This window comes from Triturus cristatus, chromosome 7 (genome assembly GCF_964204655.1).
Source record: "Triturus cristatus chromosome 7, aTriCri1.1, whole genome shotgun sequence".
Lineage (NCBI taxonomy): Eukaryota > Metazoa > Chordata > Amphibia > Caudata > Salamandridae > Triturus > Triturus cristatus.
The window spans coordinates 915,076,176-915,089,695 of NC_140590.1; the positions used below are offsets into that span (position 1 = coordinate 915,076,176).

General features: G+C 41.9%; 1 protein-coding gene across 1 annotated transcript in view; it reads right to left on the reverse strand.

The window, feature by feature from the left end:
• Nucleotides 1-13,520, reverse strand: part of SLIT3 (slit guidance ligand 3) — a 1,010,870-nt gene that overhangs the window by 836,855 nt on the left and 160,495 nt on the right. Inside the window, exon 4 of the mRNA XM_085617848.1 lies at nt 4,618-4,689. Coding sequence (XP_085473974.1) covers nt 4,618-4,689 — 72 coding nt within the window. The remainder of the gene's footprint in view (nt 1-4,617; nt 4,690-13,520) is intronic.

The window sequence follows — 13,520 nt, forward strand, 5'->3', positions numbered from 1 at the left end:
ACCAGAGTTTTTTTCATCATCAGCCTTAATGCATAGAAATTACTTACGAGAGGCAGAAAAGGGTGAAAGGAGAGAGAAAAGATATGAAACAGTAGCAACCTGCAAGAGTAAGACAGAAGGGAAGAGTAGGGTCACATGCAGGTATGCATTTACCCTATTTGCATCAAAGCCCATGGTTGCCTTACTAGGCTACTGGCTGTACATGTTTCTTCTTTTGTTTACTCACTTCACATTCATCAATGCTATTCAATAGCACAGCAGGAAAGGGAGACTTGGTGTCCTCGAGACATTTCTAGTACAATTGAACCAAGCAATCCATTCTCTTAGGGAAGAGGAGATGGTATAATGGCCAGACCTGCTGACTTTAGAGCTGGAGAATTCGTTTTGAGTCTCGGCGTCAGCTCAACATCCTGTGATTCTGGTCAAATCATTAAATCTCCTCGCGTCTACCAAAAATGAATGTGTCTTTGTGTAATGTAACTGGTTCTCATGTAAAGCTCTCCAATACCTTTGGGTTGAATTTGCGCTATATAAAAAATCCAGGAGTAATTTGAGCATGGATGTGTGGGATGCGTCATCAGACTTGGTTCAGTTTTCTGTTTTACTCAAAGCTCTGAGTCCTAAATTACTTGTTAAGATTTGATAGTAGTTGATCTCAAGAAATGCCACTGCGAGTACTAATTTGTTTCACAGTATCTGGGTACTTAAGCAGACATTATAGGGAAATCACAATATCACTGGGATAAAAAATGAAGTGAAGGTGTCTGCCATTTAAAGCTATAATGTAGTGCACCAGCTGATACATCAATTATCGGAAATCAATAAGTACAACATTTTTAGTTTTGTGTTGTTTATAAATTGCTCTGCCTAGGCAAGATAACTGTTAGAACCTGACCTTGCTCTGCGGTGTGGATACATTTTGGTGATGCTCAATATTGGGGGGGTCTCAGCGCCACACAGTGTGATTAGCCAACAGGACCATGATCGTGTGGTTCAAACGTAATGGCAAGATGCCCTCTTTTAAAATGCAATTGACAGGTTAATATCCATTATTGTGGCATGGTTGACTCACACTTTTATACCAGTTCCACACCACACAATTCAACTCCACATATTTCCATTCCACGTCACATAATTCAACATAAAACCACATAATTTGATGCAACAACACTATTACACAACACACCACATACATCCAATCCACACCACATATTTCTACAAAATTCAACAGCACACCACTTAATAAAACTTACTACATACCACTCCACAACACAAAAAAGCATTCCACATAATTACACTCCATGACACAATTCCACTCCACACAAACACAGTACACTCAAAACCACGTAATTACTATCACATAATTCCACTACACACCATGCTGCATTATTCCACTACACAAATCTACTCCACACCACACAATTCCATGCCACACCAATTCCACAGATAGCAATTCCACTACAATCCCAAAAATTCCACTCCACACGACATACATCCACTCCATAACACATGGGTTAAAGACATTGCCATTTACAACACCAATAGGTCTAACGCTCGCAAAACCGAGACCTATTGGCTTTGCTAAAGTTTGTTTTTACTTATTTTCTCTTAAACCACTGCATGCCAACTCCAGAACAATGTATTTTTTTTAAAGAAGAAGAAGAAGAAGAAGAAGAATTATTATTATTATGGTAATAATAATAATGATGATAAATAATTGCAGGGTTGTCAAGGACACTCCTTTGGGCTCTGCCAATGCGTGTTGTCCTCAGTGCTAGGAGTTTGTCCTCTGGCTCGAGCAGTAACTTGCACGGATCGGTCTCCTTTAAACATTTCACAACTTTTGCTGATTTGAAAAAGATCGAGTCCCTGCCACGCCGTGTACTTCCACTAATGAAAGAATTTGTGTCAGTCCATTAACTTGTATCTAACGTTCGCAGCAGCCGCAGGCTCGGAAGACCAGAGCAAGAAGGCCCATTAAAGTGAAATATTGCTGCATCTCACACCACAGGCCGTGTGTGCTCAAACTGGCGGAAACAAGGGAATGTTGACAAAAGACAGTCAGAACCACACAAGAACCCTGCGCCGCACCATGGCTAAATGCTTCCAGGACTAACAACTTAAACAGGGAAACACGCTCTATATTTTTGGAAATGAACATATTCTGTTTCACATAGAAAGCGCATGCTGTGTTCTTGCATGCGTGGAAGCGCCCCCCTAGACCTGCAGCCACACCGAGCAAGAAACTATGGGATTGGATTCGACTTTGGTGATCCATGACGTCAGCGAATCAGTGATCGATCTGCTTAATGGCTGCAGACAACCAGTGATGGAATAGGAATGAGAGGTTTTCATTACCCATGCCTTTGGTATAAAAGATATCGTTTCAGAGATGTAATGACCTGAAAACTTGACAAAACTGTCATCTCATTCATTAAGTCTCGTTGTCAAGCGCATCTGCTACAGGGGCACGAGACAGGTATGCGACAGAGCAATGCTTCAGCTGTCTGGCATGGATGTACACACAGTCCGTCCTCCATGGTTTATGATTCGTTATAGTAAAGCACAAGTTAAATTACATAACCAAATTCACGCACACTCTGACGTGCAAGAAAAAACATATTTCAACATTTAATTGGAATACTCGATTGAAAGGAACTTGTCATTAAAATTGTCAAGAATTAATTTTCATTAAAATATATTTCAACAAATAAGTGGATTCCTCAGTTGATAAGAAAATGTGTGACTGTGTTTAGTGACTGGCGTACAAGGTAATTATCACAGTTTATGTGTCACGATTTTCTCAATCCAGGTGTTCCAACTGTAAAATTCCATTAACCATAAAGACACTATTATCAATGACTACCCGGTGTGTGATGTCACAATACACTCCTCGGGGCGCATTCTAACTTCCGTCAACGCATGGTGTATGCTGGGGTTATCAACTGCAACCAACTCCCTCACCCAAACTTACGCTAAGCTGATCACTGCATCAAACATATTTTTTTATTGATTCAACCAGAGTGTTTTTTTCCTTTTTATCAATTTGTAGATGACACTTCCAAAGTAGTTCAATTGAATATCCCTCTTGGGTCCTTCTGTCTCAGTACTTGGTTTTGAAAAGATGTGCCTGCTCAACGCTCAACGTCCCAATCATTCTGAGGTGCCTGGACTGTGGGCCGTAACTCTGCCCCTCTGTGGTACAAATACCCAGGAGGTAATAGATACTCTTGGGGCATAGTTCCTGGGGGCTGAAGGTCCTCTCAGACCCCTCAAGGTCCCCTTCAGTGGCCACTCTTTGAATGAAAACACAGCAGGTTAGTGGAGTTACCAGGGTCCTTGTAATTCCACCAGGACTGGTTACTCCCAATGACACCCTAAGAGGTGACACAATCTTTACTAGTGGTGTCTTTGCAAAATGATGTGACTTAAAAACCTCAGTGAAGACGACACGTGCACCCAAAAATACTTACTACAACAGCATTATAAAAGACCAATAACTGGCTTCCTCAACAATTGTTTAAGGGCAAGAAGATTTTCACTGTATTTGCACCTTATTGTAGAAGAGTTTAGATACATGGTGATTGCGTCTACTGTTCAGCGCAGCCATCTTATTTGATACAGCTGGGCCTTGCATTCTGCTGAATTCAATGAAATTGTTACCAAGTGAGACCAAGATCTCACAACATGCAATTAGCGACCGTTCAGTCCTTGTAATATGATTAGTCAATGTCTCAGCTAGATTTGAAACAACAACTGATGACATATGGGCCCACCCCTTCAATCAAGGTAGTTTATGTTAACTACAAGCAGGGCGGCATCCTTAAGAATATGTGATTTCTGCCACCAATGAGCAGATTAAGATACCTGATACAAAAAGCAAAAAAAACATAATGTTATATAAAAAATGAATCATGAGTGCAAAGTTCACAGTGTTGACACACTTATTAAACATTTCTCTGTACAAATGGATAAGCCAACTCTCTTATCAGAGATGTTGCTGTCACAGATCACACAACAACAACAGCTGCTAAACGCTATAGTTAAATATGTGGTGGCTCGTGTATGTCGTATTTCTTAGTGAACTTCAACAGCAGCCTTTGAAAGAAGTTCATTTATATTCAAATATGGCCAACAACTTTTAAAATAACTGAACACAAATCGAAAGGAACAGAAAATGTTCTCAAGTGAAGCAGATTAAAGTAGTAAACCAACAAAGCACAGGGGGGACTGGTCACACCAAGGATAATTTTGACCAACGAGGAACAGCTTTGTTGCTTGAGGGGGCCGCATAGCTTGATCTACATATATTAAGGAGTTAGTGATCCAGCTATTTCAGAAATAATCATCAGTAGCACCAGTGAACAATCCGGCATGAAAATAGAGATGCTTAGCCACTTCTCAAAATGCGCACAACATTGCAACTCAAATAGCCGAGAAGCAACAGTCCACTAAATAACCAAGCAGGAACAACAATAAGGTTTCTAGGCATGAACAGCAGAAGCCTGTTCCACACTTGAGAGTGCAGTGAATTCTAAAAAAAATCTAGAAACACATATATAAAACTCTAAAATAAATACATTGCAAAGAAAAGTGAACATTTTAGATGGTACTCACAGCCGGGTTAGCTTCAAGTTATTCTGAAACAACAGTTCTGGAAGAACCTGCAGCTTGTTCCTGTTCACACGCCTGCATGCAAAGAAAAAAATGCACTTAAATTAAATGTATGAAATATTTGTAAAGGAATGACTTTACATTTAAGCAGCCTTGTAAATTAAAAAAAAAAAACATCAATGACAATTCAATATCCTATCCATATCTATCAAAAGATACACTGTACAGGAACCAAAGCTGAAGAATATATTGCTTACCTGTCAATATAGTGCTACCCATAATCAGTACTCTTTAAAGATCCTAACTTGAGGGTAATATTCGTTGCAGTGACACAAGTGTGTGCGGTAAAAAGGAATAGAATTCAAAGCAGTACCATGGATGCCGCATTGCTTCCATGTCTGAGCAATCACATGATAGTGCAAGCAGGCAACACGCCTCACTTTCAACTAGAGTAGAACTGAGGACCAAAAGCCAATAGATGGAGGTAAGTCATTGAGATCCATTTCCTGAGGTATATTCAACACAGACGTACCCCTTGCACTCCCTCGCAGACAGGCAGTAGTATTTAATTAATTCTGTTCATAAATTCAATGTCATCTTATCAAATAAAGACGCCTGGATGAGACAACTTTTCAAAAGGCCTGACATTCATCCACTGCAACCTTTTCTTTTTAGTATTGTTTACATATATTTCACTTCATGATACATTTCCCAAAGTTTATATTGCTACATGAGAAAAGATCATTGGAAACCTCTATCATTAAGCGTACTAAATAGGATTTGGGCAAATTGGGCATATTTCTGGTAGGTCGCAGACACCCAGTGAGACCGCTCTTCAAAATAGACATAATTGTTGTCAGGGTAAAAGCCTTGGAGTTGATGAAAACAGAAACATGTTTGGAGAAAAGGGAAAGAGACAAGCCCACAGCTCTGCACATCCCCAAAACACCCTATGGAGGCCCTGCTTTGAAGGTGCCGCTATTTGCAAATATCAATGAAAAAAAATCAGAATTGGTTACATTGTCAAATTCATGTTGTTCGCACCCCTCGAATGCATTACAATGATGGTTAGACTTCATTAATGTACTAGATTCCTCCCCTATCATCACTGAGAAATCAAAACCTCTGAGGAATTTCTTGACAGCAACTTCATTTACATAAGTGTGTCAGTTCCTTGGCAAAAAAATGCGATCATCAACAATGAATCATTAGAATTATCAAACCATTTTTACTAGAACAAGACCAAAATAAAAGTCATCCAAGCTCTGGCTCTATCAATATTCGACCAAAGGAGTGCTTTTCTGCCCGGCATTTCAAAAATTCATCTGGCACCTATCAAAGCCCCTTCTTTCCTCAGGAGGAGGCCACTTTGACCATATCTCTCTTATTCGACTTTCCCTGGTCTGGCTGCCGAGTGAAGGTCGGACAACCTAAAAACTAGTCTGCGTAGATCAAAATCCCATGCACTTTGATCATTCACATATCCATGCTAAAAAACTGAAGCTCCCTGGTGGATCCAACAGTTGCATTGCTTGGGTTCTCTTCTGCATGAAATTCCCACATTCAAGAAAAGAGTATTTACAAGCAGTCTTCTCTGGCTGTGCACTTAATGTATGGAATTAAATGCCACCCGAAATTCACACCACCACGGGTATACAGTTGTTCAAAAGGCAATTAAAAGACTACCTCTTCGACCAATATATTCTAAGCTTGCATCCTAACTATTCTTGTATCCATATATGAGCCAGTTGGGGTTCTCGGTGTTCAACTCGACTGTAACCAGTGGATTCCCTTTGACCTTTCATATGTAGCCCTCGCCACAAACACTCCTCTAAGTTGAGATAGAACTACCTAGCTCCTTTTCAAGCGACTGCACTTTCATTGCTCAATAGTGTCTTAATGTTGATGCGACACACGTTGCCGAGTGCTTATCGATGACTTTGATATTATGAACTAAAGTAGTAAGTGTTGTCGGCTAAGGTTTGAATCTGTTTTATACTTGTTCACATATCTTGGACACCCTTATCACTTATATCTCGAGTTCTCGTGTGATTTCTGTTTTGACTTTATTCTCCTATGTTCTTGGGTCTTGTAAATAAATACACATCTGCAGAGAACTGTAGTGTTGGAGGGCAAGAGAGTCATTCATGCGTCTATTCAATACATTTCAATCAATTCATGAACCTTCTCAAAACCAAATACAATTCAACAGCTTACACACCAACCTTATCAAATTGCATCTTCACAAGTTTTCTACTACACCTATTTCATCTTATATTGGTTGATTAAAATGGTAAACTGGCACTATTGCGTGAGGAACAAAACAGTAATGCGTACAGAAAAGGCCCAGTAAAGAAAATAGTACTTATATATATAGGCAATGTGCAGACCTTGTCTTCTGTTAAATGCCTTAGTGAAATAAAGAATATAAGACAATATGAACTGCAATGTAACAGAAATAAGATGCTCTCTCAATAGGGTAGTACATCTACTGCAGAGATGTTGAGTGTAAAGTCCAGATTTACCGGGTTCAAACCACAGCGTGACAAACTCAGCCTTTTACCTTTATGAAGGACGTGAAATGAATAGTCCTCAGCAGAATAATAACACTTTATATGTGTAGAGAGACGCTGCTGAATAACATCAACAAATTATTTGTATTATCTACAATAGTAAGCTTTGGAAGACAAAGTCCAAATGAGAACTGTTTCAGGCACATCCGAATAGATTCTTCTGGCTTACTGGAGCTTCCCGTTTACACTCAACGCCACTGAAGAGGAAAATATGCTTTGGTTAATTTCCGCATCCCATTCATTTGAAATCCAACTTTATGTTCAGAGCTTTACAAGGAAAACGTGTAAATAATCCTGTAAACCTAATACTGTGAAATGCATTCTACAGAATGGTCTATATCCATGATCATAGCCGATTTGTTGAGATGTGCTGCTCTGACTTTGCAGCAACCCTCGCATTGTACTCAGTGATGGAAGCGGTCCCTGGGCAAATACGCCCCTCACTTGAGACAGGTAATCTCGCTTCTGAAGCACAGTTAGTGTGTCATCCTTGACACAGCGGTAATATAGTCTTTAAGCAAAAGATGATTTGAGAAAATGGGATCACTCAGGCCATGGTGCGTATCTCAGTTCTGGTGATCTCCGTTGCCATTTTGATTGTGAGTGGAGAGGGTGAAACAGAATAAATAGCCTAATGTGGCCAGTGCAGAGTAAGAGCACTGAGGCCGGCCTTCCCAGGTCCAAAGCTATGCAATGAGGGACTATTGAGGCATTAGAGAGAACGATCTGGTTTCCCCCAAGCAAAGCTCTTCAGGAAGTTGGACCTAGGCGAGCACATACAGCTTGATGAAGATACACTCATTAAAAGTTGATAGCATAATATTGCTAATATGATTTTCACATGCATTAGTTTCTCTTTTTCCAATAGTGGAAGAATTGTGGTGGAAAATAGAGTAGGTTTGAAAGAAGGTGTCCAGCTCCTTCCAGTTCATAGCGTACGTCGAACTGCCCTTTGTGCTGGCTCTACCAGATGTAAATCACTTGTACAAGGCATACCACTATCAGAAATACCTCATCGTCAGACAGCTTTACTTATAACTAAGGCTCCCTGTTTTCAGTTTTTACAGATTTTTACAGATAAATACAGACAGAAAACACATTGTTTTCTGTCGGTATTTATTTTTAAAAGTGGATAAATACAGAAAATGTGCTTCTTCTAATTGACTCTTTGTGCTGTCTTTTATGAATTATAGCCGAGCAGATGGACAGCATGAGAAATAAAAAAACAGGATGAAATTTCTTTAAATAACTGCATGTGTCTAGACATCCTTGCAGTGTTTGGCAGATACTCCGGATTTAACATAAACTGGTCTAAATCCGTGTTCTATGTCCTGCACGGAAAGCCGCCAGTTCTCCCGAAAGGCTGCCCGATACAGATTGCCTCAGATGGCTTTCGCTACCTCGGAATATTCATTACATCAAACTCTGCGCTCCGTTACACCCGCAAAATCTTACCGTCAATCCAGAGGTTGAAGAGTGATATCAACCACTGGAAGTCCTTGCCTGTCTCTGGGCAAAGCTGTCCTTTTTAAAATGATGGCTCTGCCCCATTTCCTCTACGCCCTTCAGAACTCCATGGATCCAGTTCCCAAATCGTATTTTAAAGAGATAGAAACGTTACAAAGAACTCTCTTATGGGACGGCAAACCTCGGATTGCCCTAGCTAAACTCACCCTTAACTGGTACGATGGCAGCATGAGTCTCCCAGACATTAGGAAATATTATTGGGCGGCCCACTTGACCGTGATAAACCAGGGGATGTATGGTTGTCTGGATGACCCGGAATACGCCATGGATAGATGGCTCCTCCCAGGTGGAGACTATATTAGAGCAATCTATTCCAAACCCCGTAAATATCCCCTTATAGGTCCAACCGCGCACTCAGTCCACATATGGCATGAGGTGAACAAACACCTGGGATGGGACCGTAGGCTCACACTGGCAACTCCCCTCTGGAACACCGAAAGCCTGGGGAGCCTGTGGAAAACTAAAGGGTTTGACAAATGGGACCTAATTGGTATTTCCCAGATCAAGGACCTCTGGGTCAAGGACGAAATCCTCCCCTTTGCCTCTCTCCAGTAGCAATACAGCCTGGCGGGCACCGAGCACTATAGGTACTTTCAGGTCCGGCATGCACTTCATGCTCACCTAACTTGTAAGTCCTCCCTCCCCGACGCATCCCCCCTCGAGGATAGAATACTTGACGGTCATCTTCCCGAGAAAGCCATCTCTCTGATCTACAAAAAACTGCTAAACAATATGGATGACCCACTCCAGTCCTTAAAGGAAAAATGGGTCAAAGACGGCCTGGAACTAGATGAAGAAGACTGGCGAGAGGCGGTCTCCTCCCCTAGGGAGGTGGCAGTCCAAGCAAGGTTAAGTTTAGTGCAGCTAAAAATCTTACACAGAATTTATGTCACTGGGCCGGGCTTGGTCCGTATGTTCAAGATGGATAGTGGGGAATGCAGACGTAGGTGTGGAGAGGTGGGTACCTGTATTCACATTATATGGGAATGCGAACACATACAAACATACTGGCATGCCGTACATCGCACTCTCCGACAGGTACTCGCAGTTGATTTACAGCCCGAGGCACGAAGGTGCCTCCTAAACGTTTGGGAACCAACAGACCTTACCTCTCACACGAAGCAATGGGCATCCCTGGCAGTAATGGTGGCTAAAAGGAACATAGCACAACATTGGGGGGCTCACCAACCGCCAACGCTAGGAAAATGGAAGGAAGATTTGGATTGGTGATTGTTCCGGAACAAAATCAGTCTATGTGGCCAGAGGGTGTCCTGGGAAATGGAGCAAAGTATGGGGGCCCTGGAACTCATATAGAGGAAATATCTGTACCCCGCCAACACCACTGAATGATGACGAAACTCTTGTAACCCCCTAATGGGCCGTGGCTGCATGGCAGTGTACATTTCAAAGTCAACCACAATCATAACAACTACAGCTAATTTAGAACCAAGCTGCCATCTTCGAGTTACAACCACACTTTGGTAAACGCCTTAATAAAATATAGTATTATAGCCCATATCTGAGTGCTATACTGGTTGTTAAATACCCTGCACCTAATTATAGATCCAATCCTCAGGTGAGGGCCTGTAGCAAGGAAGAGGGCCTTTAATAATCAGTATAGACAGCAGCAGATACAGAACTGTCAACTTCTCAAAATTATTTATTGTGTGATGAGGGTTTAGGACCTTGAAGGGGTAAGGCTCTGTGTCGAGCAGGGCCTAAGAACCACTGAGACCTTCTTCCCCCTGCCTTACTTACAAACAACTGTACAGAAAACTGAAAGCAAACAGAACACAGCAGCTTCTGAGGCTGGTGGGGCACCAATGGACACCAGCTGTGCAGAACATCTAAAGCCAAGAAGGGCCCTCTTAGAAACCAACTGTGTGGAAGGATTTCCTGCTCACCTGGTGCTACCCACGTGATTTTGGCTCCTCACTGGGTGACTGCGTGAAGAAAGCCCATATCATTTGGCACACTGTGGCACTTGGCAGATCAGCAGAAGGGCATTTGAACATTGGAGCAGAAGGCCTATATCAGGCATTATTGGCCCGTGTCAATTCATTGTCTTCAATGGCACGCCCAGTATTCCACAGTTCTACTATGGGCTCAGAAGTGAAATAAACTGGGTGAACGGGCCTGACCCAGAGCCCAGTATGTGTCACGACCTAGAAGCAAGATGTTTTGATATATCTCCCAAACCAGCATACTCTTCCTAGGCAGACCACCCAGCATATCCTGGAGTTCATTTCAAAATTCTGCAGCCGGACAAACGAAATAATAGTGTTACAGCAAACAAATAACTAAATAATAGGGCATAAAATGTACACTTTGCAGCAGTGACTTTTTTAAAGATCAACTCTTGCGCTGTCAAACTTGCAGATTCCTAGCACGGGTGGCCTCAATCATTTATCCTGATTGAAAATATGTTCCCAGAGGTTGAGCTTCTCTCTTTTTTCCAGAGATAAACTGGTGAACCTGATGGCAGAAATCCGAAACGGCCACTGCATCTTCTTTCATACGAATTAAAATGATGGTGAAGTTGATAAAATGCTCGATTTTGTTTACTTAGCAACACTTAAAAAAAGTTTCCACATGATTGAAAATAGTGAATTTTACCCTTTTGTTGCAATGCAAAATCCGAGAAGATACATAGTACCAGAATGTTGACTGACATATGTATCGTGACCGTTTTATCGTTTACAAAAAAATATCATCACATTAGAGATAACAGAAAATCTACACCCAAGTGGCCTATTCTTTTTTTGTAAACTTTGTTCAGGACCCAGTATATCGAGGCCAGAAGACATTCATACATATGTTCTTCTGACACACAGCTGATCAGACTCCATCAACCATCCCAATTTAGAAGCTCGACGCTATTTTTGCCTGTTTGTGTAAATATTCATTTCTCCATCATTGCACAGCAGCCTATTCATAAAAAATGTAGCAACATTTCAAATTTTTGAAAAGATAGTCTTGTTATAGTAATCTCAAAGGTACCCGAGCCCTGTGGATACTATAGTTAGCATTTGAGGTAAAAAGGAAAGACTAATATATACCAATTTAGCGGTTGATTTGTTCAAAGGGAAACCAGAAAACCTGGCTTAATTGCGACTTCAGGATATCAACAGCCCCCTGTCTACAGCTGAGCAGCTAAGGGAGAGGCAAGGAGTGTAAACTACAGAAAGTAGTAAGGGCTCACAAAGTTATACTAACTTTATTTTTCCCTGCTCAGTTCAGGGCCCCTGAGTCCATGGGTAACAAGACATTGGGATGGGTAGTAACAGGGCAGGCCCTAAATTGTATTGTCTCTATACAGCAAATGACCTGTTCACACGGTGAATACACAGTTCATACATCCATGCCAGTTGTCATATATTTTTTAGACAATCTGTAAAGCAAGTGGTGACACCATCTATGCTACTTATGAGTATGACTCACCAATAGAAAAAGAGAAGAATTTCATACGAGGTAAAACAGGGAGGCTATCTCTGTAACCCAAAGATTAGTGTCTCTGGACACCCAGATATGGTGAGAAAAAGTGTAGAGAGGGAGCGAGGGTGCCTCACGGTAGCAACACCAGGGAGGTAAAAGCAGGAAGGTACTCGCCTGCTACCTCAAGATCTCATCATCAGCTACCCTCGCTCCGGAAGTGAAATTGTGTGATAGAGAAAATATAGGTAACAACCCTAAAGACAAGGTGCTAGGGTGTATAATGGAAAATAACTTGTGCAGTAAACCGTGCACCAAATGAAACCCCACAACTATATATAATTCTGAGCTAGATCACACTGGCTTGCGATTTTTATTCTATGCTGTGTGGCTGCTCATATTAAAATGCCGACATGTTTCATTGCCTTAGGATAAACTCACGGCAATTTCTTCAGGGCGTGGGGTATTGTCGCTCAACCCTGCACCTCCGCTTATCTTTTTTTAAAAACAATTCTGTGAGAGACAAGAGGAGACAAGAGATAGACAAACCACACATAGCAAAATTAATTGGCATCTGATAAAAAGGAAACTAATCCAATGTGTACTGTGTCCTTAACTGCATATCAGCCACACCATTTACCGGGATAATGCCCAGCATGGGCATACCTTTACCCTCAAGCTCTTGTGTGTGTAACTGCACTCCTTCAAGGCTCTTCCAGTCAACTCCTCCTGTGAGTCTGTAATACATAACCAAAAATCATACGGCTATTGGGTAGATGCTGTTATCTATACCGTCTGGCATGCTCGATGTGTATCTACCCTTCTGTTGTGTGCCATCTTAATATAACGCGCACTCATGGTATGGAGATCTCTGTACTGCATGATGTCCGTCATTCCTCAACCTCGTGGCCACCTCATTTGCCATTTTGTAGCCTAGGGTCTTACTGTGGCTGCAGTGAGTCGATTAAAAAGGCTGTAATTCCTCTTATAGAGAAACCCTTTCTAGACCCCCTCACACATGACCGGACCCTCGCGGCCTCCCCGTTTATCACTTTGTAGCCTAAGATCTTACTGTGACTGCAGTGAGTCGGTTGAAAAGGCTGTCATTCCTATTACAAAGAAGCCCCTTCTAGACCTCCTCGCACATAGCAGGACCCACCGTAACTGCATACGCGTCCGGCATCAGCTCAGCACCGCATCATCCCGGCTGTTGTGTTGCGTGGAGATAAGCGTGCTCACGCTCACCATGTGATCGGACCCAGAAGGTCCCGCCCTCATCAAGGAGTAACATGTATAGTACTGTGGCCGTCGCCGCCGCCGCCGCCATACTGGAATGGTGGTCTCGGCGGTTTGACTATCCATTGTTTGTAATTT